Source organism: Salvia hispanica, chromosome 5 (assembly GCF_023119035.1).
Source record: "Salvia hispanica cultivar TCC Black 2014 chromosome 5, UniMelb_Shisp_WGS_1.0, whole genome shotgun sequence".
In the NCBI taxonomy this organism is placed as follows: domain Eukaryota; kingdom Viridiplantae; phylum Streptophyta; class Magnoliopsida; order Lamiales; family Lamiaceae; genus Salvia; species Salvia hispanica.
Window position 1 is genome coordinate 10,016,787 of NC_062969.1, and position 19,227 is coordinate 10,036,013.

The window sequence follows — 19,227 nt, forward strand, 5'->3', positions numbered from 1 at the left end:
ATGTTATACAGAGGGGACTGGGGAATATGTTAACATTTCTTACTCACAACGTGCAACCTTCGCTGGTCATTATTTATATAGTTTAGGAGTAAAAAATATAGATGAAATAATAGAACTTGCAAATTCAATTTAATAAAAATAGAATTAAATACTATACTACACGTAAAATGAGACATTTATTGCTTTAGGACCCAGGAGAGAACGAGGATCACCTAATACTTTTCATATCACATTTCCTACTCCACCCCTTACAAATATGAGTAATGAGCTTGTGAGGGGTGGAGTAGGAATGGTGTAGGAAAAGTATGACGTGATTCTCACTAGGAGAGAGCAGTTGGACTTTAAGGGTTTTTAATTTTATTTTATTTTTTTTAACTGTATTCACAATTCAGCTGTATCATGGGTGCTATGCAGTTAAATATCAATGGAGTATATCGTGTCACTCATATCAATTTGGAACTTTGCATTGCGTTTTTAGGTCTCTTCCTCATTTTGTTCTGATCGAAGAATCGCCTCTCACAGTCACAGACTCAGTGCAGTATGGCTTCATATCATATGTGTTTCTTTCACCAAAAAAATTGATCTACAGGTACGTCATCATGAGTCCAACCCCATATCTATTCTCTGTAAAAATTTCAACTCACAACATAGTGTGAACGCGTATAGGCTAGTGTAACAGTGCAACACGTTTACCTGAGAGTTGACGCTCAGAATTGTAATCAAATTCCAACTCCGATGCTCTATCTTTCTTCCCAAACTACTTTACATGCAATTCTGAATGGACCGTCTCGTGATTCTCTGCTTCCTGCTGTTCAATTTCACAATTACAGGTGGTGATCGTATTTCTATCAACTGCGGCGGAGGTGCAGCTGTGAGCGGCCAAAATTGGGGCGGAGACGCTGCAACGAAAGGCTCATCAAAGGCATCCACTCTCGAGGGAGAGCTGATCACAGCCGTCGATCCGGTTCCCTACGCCACCGCGCGCATCTCTCGCTCCCAGTTTTCCTACTCCTTTCACCTCGATCCAGGTCAGAAATTTATCCGTCTTCACTTCAATCCCGCTCACTACCGTGGCTTCCATAGCTACACTGATTTCTTCACCGTTGAAGCTGGTCCTTTCACTCTACTTGCTAATTTCAGTGCTTCCATAACTTCTCGTGCTCTTTCTCTCAATATCCTTGTTAAGGAATTCTGCATAATGGTACATCAAAATCATCCCCTTAATATAGTTTTCTCTCCCGAAGCTAGCCAATCCAAGTATAATTATGCATTTATTAATGGAATTGAGATTATATCAGTGCCTTCCACCATTTCTTACTGTCATGGTGGAGATAGTGGAGTTGATGTGCTTGGAGAAAAGTCTGTCATCTATATTAACAATGCTACTGCACTTGAGAGGGTTTATCATCGAAATATGAAGTCGGGGACTGCCTCGTTTGGCCATGATATGTTTGGGATATGGGCATCGATTCTTCAAGGAAATGGAAACAAGGGTAGTGATCTCGTTTGGAGAGTGTCGGTTGATGTGGGATTTAGGTATTTGGTCAGGGTTCATTTGTCTGAGATAGGAATTAAAATGGACTTTGTGCTTATGATTGAAAACATGGTTGCCTTGACTAGTGTTGATATGCTCCAACAATTGGGGAATCGAAGTGTTCTTTGGTATAACTATATAGTGATGGTGCAAGGGAAGAAAAGTGAGTCTAAGCATGGAATCTCTATTTCTCTGCATTCTCAACATGAATTAGTGGATAGACAAGGCCCAATTGAAGGATTTGAAGTCTTCAAGTTAAGCAATCCTGACCTCAGTCTAGCTAGTCCCAATCCTCTGCTTACACCAGGAAATTCACCATCAATCTCTATCACTACTCTACTCAACTCTCTTCTTGGTCGAAAAAATGCTATTGCAACTGTGGTCTTTGCTAAGAGTTTTCTGGTAATCATCATTGTCCACCTGCTCCAAAAAATGTGGGCAACTGATATTTTGGAGGATGAAAACGAACCATCTCCCGGGGCAAAGCGACTTTGCCGTCGCTTTTCACTAGCTGAGATTCAATCAGCAACAGACAACTTCCACAGCAGAAATTTCATTGGAAGGGGTGGATTTGGGAATGTCCACAAAGGGCTCATAGATAATAGGAGAGAGATTGTAGCCGTAAAGCGATCAAAGCAACACTCCGGTAGTGGGGAGCAACAATTTTGGACAGAGGTTGAAATGCTTTCTGAACTTCGACATGTGAATTTAGTTTCTCTCATCGGATACTGCAATGAGCAAAAGGAAATGATTCTTGTTTATGAGTATATGCCCAACGGGACATTGGCCGACCATCTATTCAAACTAGCCAGGTTCAATGATTTTTATCACCTCTCTTGGAAGCGACGACTTCAGATCTGCATTGGAGCTGGCCGAGCTCTAGATTATCTTCACACAGGCCATGGGATCATACACCGAGATGTGAAATCTTCAAACATTCTGCTTGATGAGAAGTTTGTTGCTAAAATATCAGATTTTGGCTTAGCTAAGACTGGATTCGGCAGCGACTCTCGGATCCAGAATAGCACACTAGTTAGAGGCACACGAGGATATTTGGACCCAAATTACTGTGTAACTCATAAACCAACAAAAAATAGCGACACATATTCTTTTGGTGTGGTGTTGTTGGAAGTGTTGTGTGGGAGAAGAGCACTGGAGCGATGTGATGAAGAAGATAAGTGTTGTCTGGCTACATGGGCTATAGATAACATCAGTAAGGGACAGGTTGATCATATTGTACTTCCAAGCCTAATAAGGGAAGTATCACCAGATAGCCTAAAGACGTTTGTGAAGGTTGCTAAAAGATGCCTGCATGATGAACCAAAAAAACGGCCAGCGATGGGGCATGTTGTTATGAAACTTGAGCTTGCACTTGAGCAGCAGGAGAAGGCAGAATCTCTTGATTCAAAAAATGAGAGGACTGGCATTGAACATTTGTTTTCATCAACTGATAAATATCACGAGGACAATGTGAATTTCATGGCACCAAATGAGAAAACAAATATTGTTGATGCCGGGCCTCAGATGGAGAATGTGACATCCTCGGCTCCCAATGCCATGCCACATTCAGATAATGATGGAACTATTTTATCAAGTAGTCGGATACCAATGACGAATGTGAAAACTGTTACATTTATCCCCAATGAACAAATTAACAGCACTATGATCAATTCTGGAAGACAAGGAGGAAGAAAATCCATGATGCTTCGGATATCAAGAAAACTTTGGCCGTGGGATGCATTTTGGAAGACCAAGAAACCCTCAAACAAAATGAACTTAGCAGGCACCTCAGTATCAGGTATGTTTTTGTACCTTGATGGATGGTTTTTTTGGTTCCAATATGGCTTATTCTCTGGTATAACTGGATTGCTTGCCATGCATTTTTCTGACTATATATTTTGCAGCACCGATATCACGTAGGACCAGCACCATTACAGTGGATGGAAATACTGAGAGAAGTGATAGGGTGAATTCAAGTCCAGCAGTGGAGTCATCAAATGAAATAGAAGAGCATATGCAGGTTATGGATAACATTAGTAAGGGACAAGTTGGTTATATTGTGGCTCCAACTCTGAGAGGGGAAATCTCACCAGATAGCCTGAGGAAGTTTGTCAACAGTGCAGAAAGATGGCTCCATGATGAACCAAAAGACCGGCCAACAACCATACACATTGTAACCAAAATTGAGCTTGCACTTCAACAGAAGGAGATGGCAGACTCTTCGCTACCGAAAGACAAAATTAGTGTTGAGGGTGGTTCTTCATTCACTGGTATATCTCAGAAGGCGAACATAAAACTTTTTGGAGCAAATAAGAAAATAAATGTTGCTGATGATGCAAGTCCCAGTCCGGCAGGACAGGTGCCTTCAGCTACTGATAATACATCTCAGCAGTTTAACAAGTTTTTTTATGAGAGAATGAATGATGTGAACCCCAGTCCGGCAGGGCAGGTGCCTTCATCTACTGATACATCTCATCAGTTTAACGTGTTGTTTTCTAAGAGGATGCATGTTGCTGATGATGCGAGCCACAATCCAGCAGGGCAGGTGCCTTCATCTACTGGTACTTCTCAGAATGCAAACATGGAACTGCTTGGACTAAATAAGAAAGTAAATGTTGCCAATGATGGGAGTTTTAGTGTGATGGCCCAGCCCAATTTGAGGGTTTTCAGCTTCACGGAACTCAAAGTCGCAACTCGCAATTTCAGAGGTGATTTGGTGCTGGGAGAAGGAGGTTTTGGCAGGGTTTACAAGGGGTGGCTGGGTGACAGAGCCGCTGCCAAAACAACCATCGTTGCTGTCAAGAAGTTGAATTCTGAAAGCACGCAAGGGTTTCGAGAGTGGCAGGTACTAACAGTAGAATTTTTTTCACCTCCTCTTCTTTACTCAACTTAAATTATGAGACTCAGAATGGATGCTGTGTACCTTAACTTGCAGGCTGAGGTGAACTTCCTTGGAAGTCTCTCTCATCCCAATCTAGTGAAGCTGTTGGGCTACTGCCATGAGGATAAACAACTACTTCTTGTCTATGAATACATAGCCAAAGGCAGCCTGGAAAACCATCTTTTTAGAAGTAAGGGATTAATTCATTTCATTTGCTACAATCATACCTTGTCATCTTAATTTACACATTCTCTCATGCAATTAGTGCTTGATAGGAGTAGTTTACTTACTGAATTTTTCTTGGTTAGGGGGTGCACATGATCAACCGCTTCCATGGCACATTAGGCTTAAGATATTGACTGGAGTAGCTCGTGGCATGGCGTACTTGCATGCATCAGAAGAAGCAGTTATCTATAGGGACTTAAAGACATCTAACATATTGCTTGACGGAGTAAGTTATTTCATTCACTTTCCAGTTTAAAACCAATAGAATGCTCTGATGTTTTGAATTGTTTATCTGCAGTCATACGAAGCTAAGCTATCTGACTTTGGGCTAGCGAGGTTGGGTCCAACAATTGGTTATTCCCATGTAACGACACAGGTTATGGGAACATATGGTTATGCTGCTCCCGAATATATTGCCACAGGTAAATATGGCCAACTCGCATATCCCAGCGGAGCTTGATCACATTATAATGAGTTGGTTACTTCTGCAGGGCACTTATACGCAAAGAGTGATGTATATACGTTTGGTGTATTGTTACTGGAAATGATGACAGGGCTGCGAGCACTCGACATCAGTCGTCCATCTGGACAACACATTCTGGTTGACTGGATAAAACCATATCTATCCAAGTGGGGTAATTTAAAAGAAATTATTGATGTCCGTTTAGAGGGACGATATCCTAAGAATTCATTACTGCAATTAGCTACGGTTGCCTTTGGTTGCCTTGAAGCAGATCCCAAAAAAAGACCCTCTATGGAAGAGATAGTCCACACACTGGAAAGAATTGATTCGGCCAAAGACACACCTACACAAACTAGTAAGAATCGCTTCTTCTGGTGAGAGAGCTTATAGTATATTAGTATACTTTTAGTTGGTCGGTGTTGAAACTCGTTATTGTGACAGTAATTAATGTAGAATACTAGTCGAGAGTTTGAACTTTGAAGCATAAACTCCACATATCTGTTTTTGAATAATGTTCCTATTTTAGCTCTTCCTATAGAATTTATTCTGCCAACGAGACGCCTGCACAAACCAGTAAATATCGGTTCTTCTCACGAGAGAGCCTAGAGTATAATAACTTGGTTAGTTGGTCGGTGTTGAAACTTGTTTTTGTGAGAGCTTAAAGAATGAACTGTGCCAATTTGAGGGTTGGTTGTTCATGTCAGGGAAAATTTGACCCAATCTGCCTCCTTTTACCCGATTCCAGTTCCCTTTTTTTTTTCAAGTGTGATCCTGTATATACGTAACCATGTTTGAATAGTAAGATTCAGAATTAGTGTGCATTATTGATCAAAGGAAAAGTTCAAGAATACATTTTAAGTTGCAGAAGTGGCCAGACAAAAAGTGGTGGACATATATCAAACGAAAAGCATAGTACACAGTATCATAGGTGTGGTGTTACTAGAAATGAAGATATTAGTAATCCGACTGGAGGAAGTACCTTCGACCATCTCTTACCCACGGTGAAGATAGTGGAGCTCGACTGCTTGGCCAAATAACAGAAGGGGGGGAAAGAACAAAATAAAAAATATATATATAATTTAAACAAATTTGAACCAAGAAACCCAAATCCCTGGGGACCTACATCTGAAACAGTATTGTTGGTGCTTAAAAACACGATGCAAGCTCGAGTACGGCTAACAACACATGGGACAAAAAAAAAGGACAATTGTGGCCCGCAATGCAATGCGATATGATCCCGACCTAACAAAACAAATGCAATTTTCACTAGAAAAAATGCTGATGAATATATAGAGATAGCAGTAGTAGCTGCAAAGGCTGATGCACCATCAAAAGCTTTTTTGGTTGAGGTCTGCAGTGCAGATTGTGTTGTGATGTTCATCTACTGGTTTGAATCACTATTTGCTGGTGTGTTTCCACTCGATTGCTGCTGTTGTTGGTGCTGCATTTGATGCATGTTGAGTTGAGTTTGCTGCTGGCGCAGCTGGAACATCTGGGGGCTGATTGAGAGCTGCTGAAACTTTTCTCCACTCAATTCAGCAGTTGCAAGCTTCAGACGCTGCACCTCCGCTGTCAAGGCTTCGTTCAGTGCTGCAAGAGAGAGAGCGAGTGAGCCAGTTTCGCCTCAGCTTCTCGAGCAAAATGCACAATCAAGTGAAACGGGAAGATGCAAAAATGGGGGCAGCGCAATGAAGGTGTCCTAACTGTTTACGCCTTCCATATCCGACCCAAAAACCACAAAGTGAGTTCTACGAGTGCAGTGAGTGAATTTGAAAAATGGAGGCAGATGAAGTGCTACATGGTAAAGGTTTTGTAAGGCAAACAGTGCATACACCATGATTAGACAGATTTCTTGTTAGTAGTAAGAGTTGGATCAACAAAAGTGTTGCATGCTAAGAAGAAAAGATGCATTTAGAAGAGGGACATAAACTATTAACAGAACTAAAAAAGGGTACCATCTCGGAGTTGAGCCTGTTGTTCCATGGCCTGCAAGCGAAACTTGAGCTCGCTGTTCTGGCTAGTTAGTCCAGAAGAGTCTCTCTGCATTGCAAAGAAAGAAGGCGTTCATGGATTATACGACGAAAAAGATAACTATTCACTAAAACAGGCAATTAAAAGCGAACTCTCACTTGAAGTAGAGTGAGTTGGGCAGACAATGTGGTTGCTTCAGTTTGTAAAGTCTGGACCTTATGCTCCAATTCTGATATATACCTCATCTTTCTCTCCTTTGATCGAGCAGCTGACTGCCGGTTAGCTAAGATCCTAAACCCAAAACAAGTCCATATTTTAGAAAAACAAATATATACATATAATATAGATATATGTATGCTACCTTTTAGCCCGTTTGGGATCACTTGATGCTATCTCAGTAAGTTTCTCATTCGCCATAATCTTCTTCAGTTCAGCACCAGTGAACTCGCCATTACCAAACTCTAAGCTAAAAGCATTTGAATTCCCATCCATAGAATCGGTGGGCGACAACTGATGGTTTCCCGGTGAGGGCGGCATTTTGGGATACTCGTCACCAAAATTCATCTTTTCCATAAAACTATCCATTGAGACACTCCGATAGTGACGGGAGGTGGGAGCAATATCTCCCCCAGCATTCCTTTTAAGCCCTTCCCTCTTTTGTGGCAGTGAAGAAGTTCCCTGCTTCTGTGCACTACTCCCACTCTCATTCACACTACTACTAGTCGCTTCATTATCGCTGCTGTCACCTCCATTCGTCTTTGTGCCACTGGCTCGACTGTCTAAATCCTCCCGATTATCATTCCCCAGCTTCTCATCAGTACCCGATGAGTTGAAAGCATCAATGTTCTCCAAATTCAGATACGCTGAGAAAAGATCATCCACAACATCCCCCTCAGATTTCCTCTCCCCAATCCCTTCAGTGCGACTCTCCACGGGTTTCTCCCAACATGACTCTTTCTTGATCAACGTCGCTGGCTGCTGCTGCTGAGTCCCTTGATTCTCTCCAGCAGAGCTTCTGAATGGCATGAGTGGAGCCGAGGACTGCAAAACAGACGTAAACCCAAACGGGATATCACTATTAGACCGCCTGTGAGCCTTTCTCGGAGGAAGACTCTCGCCAATTCTCATCGAATTACCCCTCACAAAAGGCGAGGGTGGCAACAACGAGTGTGAGCTCCCATCCCTTTCCTCCATAGACACATCAGCCGAAACATGGTCAGCCATAGAATTCGAATGCAGCTCCCGGTAAGGCGATGGGCTCAATGGTGGCAACGAATCAAGGGCGAAAAATGAGGGCTGCGACAATGAACGGCTGTGTGATGGCCCCGGACTAGTGCTGAAATTCTGCATTCCCGTTTGGCGATTAACGGGGATCTGCGAGTAAGGGGAAATTGGAGGGATTTGGGGGTGGGGGTGAGAGGGCGGAATGCCAACTCTTTTTCCATTGTTTTCAGTCCCTAAATTAGGTGAATTCTGCCGAATCTGACCACGAAATTGCGGCATGGTTAACTGAGGAATTTCCATTTGCTTCATCAAAAACGACTGATGCTGCTGTTGTTTAGGAAATGAAGATGATGATGTTCCAAACGAAGATTGAAGCCTCTGCGTATTAGCTTCTTCATTATCACCAGCCATTTTCCTCAAATTTTCAACACTTCCGATCAATCACACAATGTTTCCACAAAATTCAATACAAGTAACCTGAAATTCAAATAGATAGATATAAAAATCAATCATCTCAACCAAAACCGCAGTAAAATTGTAGCCATAAATAAACTAATCAATCAACGAGAAGACAACCTACCGCATACCTCCCCTAGAAAATGCAGAATAACGAACTCAAAAACTCAATAAACAAAATGTAAATCCAAACAAAAAAGTAAAAAAGTTACACGGTGTTTCACATGAGCTGATTTTAGGTAGAGCTGAACCGCCGCATTCGGCGTTTTGAAGCGCGGCGACTGCGTGTTCGACAACGATGTGTGTGAGTGTATGTGTAGCCCTCTCTCTCGCTCGCTCTAGAGCGGGTTTATCTCTGTAGAAATTTTTGGGGACGACGACTGGTATGACTATTTACACGGACTTCATGACTGCTGCTTGCGCTACTGTTTTGCCTTTACTCGCGAGAACGCGTGAATTTAATACGAGTTTGAATTTCATTTGGATCGCATTTCGCATTTCATGTGCATCTCAATTTCATTCCGACCGCATTTCGGTTTCCTCCTCTATCACCGCAGCATATATTGCAATAAATCTCTCTCCCTCTAAAAATAATTCCTTTTTCCAAAAAAGGGGCTCGCACTCGCTTCTCCGGCGCGTCTATCCCAACCGCTTTTCTTTTCTTTTTCAGAGTATTTATTTTTTCAGAATACGACGGAAATTGGGGATGAATTAACAAAAATATTGCAACTGTAAATAAATAGTACCTACTACTACTCTATTTCAACTCTCTCATATATTGTTCTGCAATCACCACTACTTATAACTTAAAGTCATGTAACTTTATGAGCTAAACAGAAAAATAATAAACTTATACGGAGTATAAATCCAAATATGAAATATCCAATTACTAATGTCCTAAACATATGCTCTTGTTTCTACAAAATAAAATGTTTTCGTTTACCAATAGTACTTGTATTCAACTCTTTGATTTTCCCTACAAAATTTCTTTGATTAATTCTTTATCATTATTTCATTATTACCACAAAAAATATACGCATATCGTAAATTTTATTGACTATTGTTTTCGTAATCCATAATTCCATATAAAATTCCAATCAGTACATTTAAGAAAATTGGGAGAATAGAGAATATGTTGCCCACGTTAAGAAAATTGACTAATTGAAGCGATAAAATTTAAAATAAACATTTACAAAAATGTAAAAAAAACATAGTATACTTACTTTGAAGTTGAATCTCGAATATCTCACACCGTGATTGGCGTATAACATTCAATCATCATTCGTTTTTGGAAGAAAAAAAAAACTTATTTGGAACTCTATGTAAACTCATTCAACAACCTCTCCCTTATATAGTGTGATTTTTATCTGTTAAATTAGTGAAAAAATAGAAGATTGAAAAGTTGTGGGCAGTTTGTTTTAAATAAAAACGAGATAAGGACACTATAATTGCAACTTTTTATTTAGATTCTAATTATGGCCAAAGGCCACACCCCACTCTTCATCTTAATCATTATTATTAGTTGATGATTAGGTGTATTACTTAATTTACTCGATTACTGATTTGGACAAATTAAATTAGATTCCCTGTGTAATAATTAGGTCTACCAATTTTCCCTTTGACGTAATGATTCAGAGTTAATCAAGAAAAATGGTTTTCTTGGGTTATGATAGTTTGTTATTGCTTCGTCCTATATAAATTTTGCAGTACTATTTTTTTTATTTATTCGTATTCATTAAACTTTATTTGATCAGAGGGCTGACATTATGATTCAAACATTCAAACCTATATATATTTTTGTGGTATCTTAATCTCGTTTGCTTTTTCGATTTATATATACTTAAATTATACTCCAAAAAAATATGCAAGACGATCCAATATTCAGAAATGTACTCATATTTGGGTGCTATCTTTATGACCTGATGCTATTTGTAATTATAAATATCATTGAATATGAATACTGTCGTTCAAGGCTTAATTGGTCGTTAAATTTTCAATGTTATAAATGTCCAATTTAACATTTAGGAATGAAATTTAATCACAGCAGATATAAATAGAATCACGATTTTTGGAAGTTAGGGATAATGTGTTTATAGAATGATAGTAATCCACACAATCATAGTATGAGTGTATTCAAAAAAATAACTACTCCATATTTTATATGCTAACTAGGAGTAACTAATTTGGATTGCGCAATTTGAAGATCTAACATTTATAAAAAAGATATATGGCATCCCATGTTTTTTAAAGTGGATCTGTATTAGTTGAAACTTTTTTTTTGCACATATTGCAAAAATATAATACGTATAAATCTGTAATCATTGGGATAAAAAAATTAATCAATATACTATATTGTTCAAAATGAAGAATTTGTATTTTACATTCAACATAAATCTTACCGTCAACATTTGATTTGTTAGAATTTAAGGGGGTTGGTTAGCACAATGTGCCCTGCAAGGCTGCAATCATATCATCATAAATTTGTTTAAATTTGTTTTAGCAATGATTCAAGGCATTGAAATTTATTACGCTCATTAAGAGTATCCGGCTTATCTTTAATTCTTTATTATGATGCTTTTATTATGAAGAAGAATGGAATAGTCACGAGTCCAAGAAATTTGTTGAGTTTTTTGTTACACATGTCCGTCACATAACGACACACCATGTATATTGCATTTGCATTTTAAAAGTACTGCTGCTTCCTCCGTCACCAAATAGCATCAACATTTGGTCATAGATTTTAATGTATAATTATAAAAATAAAAAAGATAGAAAGAATTTTTTAAAAATATTATTAATAGAAAACGGGTCTCACCTCATTAAAGAGAAAAAAAATTTCAAAACTAAAAAGTCTATACTTTTTATGGATAAACAAAAATGAAAATAGTTATTTTCTAGTGATGGAGAGAATATCAGTGAGGACTAATATAGTAGTAACACCTAAAATTAAAAAATATGGAGTGAATATAGCATGATAGTATCTATCATGTGGAATAAAGTTTTCAGGATTGGGTATAGTATAGCAGGGGTGGATCTAGCGTGGTTGAAGGTGGGGCAAATGCCCCTCCTCACTCGTTCTTCACCTTTATACATTTATTGCAAATTTTTTAATATATACATAAAATAATTCCAATTGCCCCTCATGTTATTTTGATTGAACGAATTTTCAGATAATTATATATAGGATGTAAAATGTTATAATTATCATTCTTGTTGGTAGGTAGCAGTTTAAAACGTTTTTGTTCATATGAAGATTTTTTTTTATGATGGATCAAGCAAGCAAGATTATACTGGATTGAATACCATGGTTGGAAACACAATTTCCACACACTTTTGTTTGCATAAATCGAACAACAAACTATTGGGAACAGTTAGCACATTTGACCAAAAATCAATTATACACCAAATACATCCAAATCAAAGATGCTCAGGTAATTGGTTCAAAGCATTGATGTCATTGTTCAATCTAACAACGCAAAATATGAGCTACTATTTTGCAGATGTGATCTATCCATGCTGTCCGGTGGTTCTGAGATCGACCATTAATCCGACTACCCAAGATAGGGCATTCTTTGCTCGAAATCAGAAGGCGCCTAGGAAAAGCATGGAACAACCTGCGGCATACTCTAAACACGTTGGGTGATAGTCAAATGTCCAACATGTTCATAGTATTGATTGTACATCACCGATGTCATGTATATACGTGACGCTTCTTCTCTTGTTTCATGCTTGTCACCTGCCTTAGTCTGGTGGCTCTTGGGTTGATGTTCGTGGTTGTTGGTTGTGTGGTTTCTACTGATTAGCTTTTGGTTCGTTTCTTTTCGGCTTAGATTTTTGTTGCCTCCTTTTTTTTTGCCCACCTTCGCGGTTGATGTGTTATGTCTTCTTCTTCTTTTCTTCTTCTTCTTCTTGTAATTGGTCTTTTGCTATTTTGCACTATACTTCTCCTCCTCCTTACATGGTTTCGAAATTTCGGATTATCAAAGCATACAAAATATGCATTTTTAGCCAACGCGAAAGTACTACATATTCTGTTGCGCGTGTTGTGGGACGTTAGGGGCGGAAAATGGTAAAAAAAAAAGGGGGTATACTAGATCCATATCCACGCCATAATAGTTAGGGAGTACTATATACTCCCTTCGTCCCATAAAAATATGGAGACTTTCTTTTTTCGTTCGTCCCATAAAATTAGTCCATTTCCATTTATGAAAAATTATCCTCAACTCATTACCAATATACTTCAATTTATTTACAACTTATACTAACAGGATCCACAATTAAACAATAAGAATAATGAAGGTATCACTATCTAATGACACTATTTTAATTATATTTCTTCTCACCTCTTCTACTTTACCAATTATGCATTAATTCTTGTATCTTCTCAAATGTCTCTATATTTATGGAATAGAGAAAATGTCGACAAAATGCAAGCATTTTAGCATTAACTTGTGATTCAGACAACTATTCCCTTTCTTCGTCCAAACATAGTCACGTATTTTTTGTCCTAAATTTTTTTTTGGCAAATTTTGGATAGTGGCGGCATGTCAAATAGGGTCACCTCGTTAGCATGTCTAGTTTTTGGGGGATTTTTAACAACTTTTATGAACAAAACCATTAGGCCAAACTCGTGCAGATGTGTGTCTTCACGTAGTTGCATGCGAAATGATGTCATGTTTTCTCTAATTTGTAACCCTTACAATTATGGCAGTTCAATTTTTCAGCTATAAGGTTTTATTAGGACCCTTTTCGCAATTACTGTAGCTCGTGAGGGTTCTGACTTCTGTCTGTGTCTAGTTTTAAAGTATTGTGTTTGCGGTTAACTAATAGACTAATTTTTAAGAGTGGCATCATTTGATCATAATGTATCAGATCATAAAGTATTTTCTTCTAAAGTATGTGTAAATGTTATATATGCACATTAGATTAGTCGATTCAACCAAATTATTTATATTCATTATATTATACTCTTACTTCATGATTGACAGGGGTGATTACTCATCTAGGATTTTCATTCCTAGATAAGTCATCACTCCTACCAAACATGTCATTAAATTACAAATATATACGGAGTATCTCAATTATGGGCTAGTCATATTATGGCAAGATAGTATTCGTTATTGAGTGTTTTTAATTTATGTGGAGAGATTATGTTATTGTGTAGGGAATAATGTTTATCACGTCTTATCTCTTGTCTAATTATGAAGCCGACATTGTATTTATATCAATAATGCACGTTGTTTGTGAGACTGAGACTTCAATTATGATTTTATAATGCTGACTGTTGATGTTATTTAATGGAATTGAATTTTGTTGGACCAACAAAACAGGCACACAATAAAACTATTCAAACAATGAAGGGCACACGTTAGATTTAATAAAAAAAGCTGAAAAAAGAAAAATAATTAACGTGCAGGATGATAATTCCTACGTTTAATTCAAATCAGGGCTATATAATTAAGAATATTGGTTCCTAAAATTATAAATTTTGGTATTTCACAAGAACTTTAAAATTGGTCTAAAAAATCACAAACTTTACCTTTTGTATGTTAGTATTTTCCATGACAGTCCAAATTAGATTACTTTTTAAGTTCGTGACAAGTTGAGTAAAAAACTACGTAGAAAATCACTTTCATTTAATAATGCCAAGTAGGATAAAAAAAATGCACGGAAGTTGGTTAGATATGGTGATTGATCTGCTATGGGAAATAATAAATAAAATGTAAAGTTTATTTAGACCAATTTTAAAGATCGTGGGAAATACTAAAATTTGACAAGAGTTAATGATTTTAGAGACCGATATCCTATATAATTATGTGAAGTTAAATACTCTCAGCATGGAGATTAAGATATTTCAATATGTGTGTGTGTGTGTGTTTTATTTCTTTTTTACTGACACCCATGGAGAAATCTTTTTAATTTAGTTTTTTAAAAGTTAATTGATGGTGAGAAAGGTAATGGTAATCCATCAGTTGCCAAATTGCTATATTTACCACAAAATTTAGCAGTTAACTATGAAATGCATCAGTAATGAAATCTCTCCACCAAGGGCACAATCACATAGCATTCTTTTCATCACATAAAATGTTGATCTCTGTATTCACATTGAAATCATTCTGTTCATCCATTCAATATTGGGATGTCACATTCCACTACAACAAGAATTTAAGAATGTAAAGAAAAAGCACGTCCAGTGCAAAATGATTCTTTCAAAATTTCAATACAAGAAGACTCCATGCTCAATTTACTCTTGAATAATATTGGGGGGAAAAGTGGAACTCTGCATCTTTACAGTAATCCATTGTATCTCTCACATTTTCACGTTCTGCATCACCATCCATCTCACCAGTTCAGTTTAGATCTCCACAAACTGATTTTTAAGCAGTGCTTGCATGACCTTTTCACTAGATTGAAACTCGTGTACTGTCCAGTTCTTGTTGATGTTGTTTCTTGTCAGCTTCGTCGTACAGTGGCGGATCCAGAAATATTTTCCGGAGGGGGCGGAATTGTGTTTTTTTATGTACGTTGCTTAAATGTCTCGTAGGTGCAAACGGCAACTTCACTCATAATTATCATCATACTAGTATTTTTACTAGTACTATATTTGATATATACGATAGACTAATATCTACAAGTAATTCCGTACATATTGTCTAAAGCAACTTTTTGGCCAGATAAATCAAGTGTCTTAACTTTTGATCCAAATATTTATAACTCTGTCAAAATTCATGGCGAAGAATACGGTAGCTAAAGTTTTCTTTTGAAAACTCGACTTGATTATGAAACTAGTTTATAAAATGGTAACAAAAGTATAGCTTAAAATTTAAAATTATATAAATTTATTAAAAATGAAAATCAATAAAATATAATCCACTCATATATACTTAATGCATGCCTCATAGTAATGTTTATTTATTTTTTGTAAATTTCATTCATTGTGTAAGAGTTGAAGTATTAAATCTCTAGCAATAAGTCTAATAATTATTTTTGTGAAATAACTCTATTAAAAAATGGAGTAATAAATCTGTTAAGTCTATTCTGTTAAATCAAAATTTATAAAATAGGCTGACTTAATAATGATGCAGCCCTCTAGTTTTTTATATTGGTCCATTAATTTATCAGGCCCAAAGTATGCAGCCAACTATATTGTCTTCTTCTTCCCTCCTGTGCGCAGACCCTCAAATCTTTATTTCCGGTGAGAACTCCATTGTCTTCATATTCCGATAACCTTCTCACCTCAAGTCACCTTCTGATCTTGGACCATTCTTTACTGCTCGCTCAGTTTACGAGTCTTCTTCTCTCTTAATTTTTTTCGACGGAGGTGGCGACCATGGATTTTTCCGGCCAAATCTAAGGACAAATTCGCTCTATTGGCCGCCGGGGAGGGGCGACCGCCGCCTCTGGATCCGCCACTGTCGTCATATGGTAAAAGGAAAAGATGGTATGAAACAGATGAAAATGTAAACAAATTTTGTTGTTGTTTGAATATTTGTAATCCCTCCGTTCCAAAATAAGATAAATGAAATGAGAGACGTACCAAAATACCAAAAATTGAGGAAATTGTATGAGAGGAGGCAAAATATAAATATATATAAATATTTTTAAAATTTGTACATAACTTTTCTTCTGCTCTGAAATATTTTTCTTTATCGGTTCTAGAGACTCGCGTCTTTGACACTCCAGCTACTCTGAATTTTCGTATTCTTTTACGGAAGGCAACTAAGTTTTTTATGTTTAACTATATGTCTAGACTTCTCCTTTTTTTTCCTAAGGGCAACACCGTTTTTTTAATAAAAAAATAGGGGGGCAATTTAATCAAAAGAAACATATTATAACAAAATTACATATATATTTATGTATAAATGGATAGTTGAAGGGGGGCAATCAATGGCGGATCCAGGAATTAAAAATGGTGGGATCGGACGAGAAACTTAATATAAGGAGTAATATTTAAATTTATAAAATAGTAATAAAAATACATTGCAAATGAAATATCTCTATTTTATATTAAGCGCGATAATTGACTTCTATAAGTATTCATGTTTTGAAGCTAAATTAAAGTTATTTAATTGGAAATAGCTATGAATATAACTTTTAGTCGTTGTTCGTGTTCAACATTAGTACTAGAAGAACAGACGAAAGGGAAAAATCTTTATAAAAGAAATGTATCCATTAATCTAAATGAAAAGTAATTAAATCAATGATCAAAAGCAATTTATTAAAACCAGATAAATTTTTTTATCAATTACTACTAATAATCAATAAACTACAAAAAAATAAAACTAAAAAGTAATAAATCATGATTAAAAAATGATCATTAAACTAGAAACCGAGAATTCTTATTTATAAATATAAATAAAGTTTAAACACTTATATTAAGATAAAATTGTTAAAAGATTGTATTTTTTAATTAATAAAAAGCCTAAACCTAAAGCCCAATACATAAAAAGAAGAAGATGGAAAAAGTTGCGCTGCTTGAGTTCATCGGAAAAGCCGAGCTGCTTGAGGTCTGAGGATGAATCGTGGGGCGGAGTTCCGAATGCCATGGGGTCAGGGGCTGTTGAGAGGAGTCTTCCGGTGGTTCTCCGGGGACGGCGGTGGGGTCTGCCGACCCCGCGCGACCCCACCTGCATCCGCCGCTGGGGGCAATTGCCCTTGTGAACATATACTAGATCCGCCCCCATGATTCTTATTGTGGAATGGATGAAGTACTAGTTAATAGTTAAACTTTTTTACACACATAATTATTCAAATGATCGATAATAGTTCCTCATACTGATGAATCGAACCTGTAAAAACGTCATACCAATAAAATTATGTTTCATTGCCCATGCGTATATTGGTTCGCCTTTTTTTCTATTTCGTGACAAACATAAAATATAGATTTCAAAAACGAGTAATTTTTTTTCTTACAAATACTATAAAAATATATATTTCAATAACATCATAAACTTTCTAAACTGTTATAAAATAGTAAAATATATAATCATGCAAAATTTTTTTTGAATGGTTTTGTTACTATCACATTGGATTAATGAGTGATCTTGAAAAGTTCATAAGTTAAAGTTATCGATAGAATTTTATTTAAATACAATAACATTATGGCATTTTACAAGATTGTATCGTAAATGATCACATCTAGCAAAATATCACGTGAACTTTACATAATACAATCTTCAGTAATACTATAATAATAAAATTACCACATTGTATACTATAATGAAGTCTTGTATAAACAATTTATGAATTTTGCAAGATTATGTACATCGGATAATTCATGGGTATAGAATTATTTTGAATAACTTGCAAGTCAATAAGCGAAAAGCATAATATACTCTCTAATAGTACACAATTTAACATTACAATAATTTTGAATATTATTGAATTTGTAACTCCACTCAAAGAATGACAATTTACACCTCACAATCTAATGATAATATTATTCTACTCCATAATGCATTAAATAATATATGCGCTTATCCAATAATAATGAGTAAGAGTACTATATTTTCTTCTTTGTTCCATTTAAAATAATTATATATTTGTATGACAAAAGAAGTATGATAAAGTACAATGGAAAAAATAAATAAATATTTTAATAAGTAGAAATAAGAGAAAATTTTATTTTTAAATACTGTATAAAATATGAATATTTAAATGAAACAGAATGAGTATATTTTTAAGTTAGAAAATTAATACAGTAGTACTCCCGTTGGTAAAGAAGAAATGTTGGTCCTTAAAATTCTAAACTTTTACCAAATTCTGATATTTACCACGAACTTTAAAATTGGTCTAAATTTTCACGAACTTTATACTTCAATTTATTATTTTTTACAGCAATTCAATCACCATATCCGGTTAACATGTATTTCATCTGTCCTACATTATTTGTAGCACTTCTTTTTGGAGTAGTTTTGGATAAGTGACTCAAAAAAAATCTAAGTGGAAAAGAGTAAAAATAATGTAAACCAGATTCAAAGTTATTGGATTTACATTATTCTTTGTTTTACTTACTCTTTTCCACTTTAAGATTTTTTCAAAACAACTAGGAAAAAGAAGTGCTTCAAGTAACGTGAGACGGAGGAAATATGACTTTTTATCCTATTTGACACAACTAATCAATGCGACTTTTTACTTGGTTTTTTATCCTACTTGTCACGAATTTAAAAAGTGATCTAAAATATCAACAACGTTTCACGATTGCCCATGTAGAATAATTTTTTGTTGAAACTATTTTATTTGAATCAATTTGGGAAAAACAAGCGGAATGTAAAATTCATGATACTTTAAACTAATTTTAAATTTTGTAGAAAATATCAAAATTTGATCAAAGTTTATGATTTAGAAACTACTCCATACATTCTACAATAGGAGTCACTTTTGGTGTGAGCTTGAATTTTAAAAAGTTTAGTGAAAAATAGTGGGTTTGGGAAAATTAGTGGAACATGTGGTCCACTTTTTAACACTAGTGGT

The 19,227-nt window shown here is 36.2% G+C and overlaps 2 protein-coding genes across 4 annotated transcripts; one reads left to right on the forward strand and one right to left on the reverse strand.

Moving 5' to 3' along the window:
* Positions 1-695: 695 nt before the first annotated feature.
* LOC125190297 lies at positions 696-5,638 on the forward strand. Of its 2 annotated transcripts, XM_048087565.1 has the most exons (7): positions 697-1,028; positions 1,299-3,332; positions 3,439-4,379; positions 4,470-4,605; positions 4,724-4,866; positions 4,939-5,062; positions 5,132-5,638. In XM_048087565.1, exons 1-7 carry the CDS (start codon positions 779-781, stop codon positions 5,479-5,481), a joined length of 3,978 nt encoding a protein of 1,325 aa, XP_047943522.1. In that variant the 5' UTR covers positions 697-778; the 3' UTR covers positions 5,482-5,638. The 2 variants fall into 2 exon arrangements, with proteins under 2 accessions (XP_047943521.1, XP_047943522.1); XM_048087564.1 differs by having other exon boundaries at positions 696-3,332.
* Positions 5,639-6,155: 517 nt separating this feature from the next.
* Positions 6,156-9,180, reverse strand: LOC125190298 (bZIP transcription factor 29). Of its 2 annotated transcripts, none has more exons than XM_048087568.1 (5): positions 8,979-9,180; positions 7,436-8,775; positions 7,233-7,365; positions 7,059-7,143; positions 6,156-6,693 (listed from the first exon to the last, which is right to left on the reverse strand). In XM_048087568.1, the coding sequence occupies exons 2-5, from the start codon at positions 8,707-8,709 to the stop codon at positions 6,485-6,487; spliced, it is 1,701 nt and encodes a 566-aa protein (XP_047943525.1). In that variant the 5' UTR covers positions 8,710-8,775; positions 8,979-9,180; the 3' UTR covers positions 6,156-6,484. The 2 variants fall into 2 exon arrangements, with proteins under 2 accessions (XP_047943525.1, XP_047943524.1); XM_048087567.1 differs by having other exon boundaries at positions 8,967-9,180.
* Positions 9,181-19,227: the final 10,047 nt, after the last annotated feature.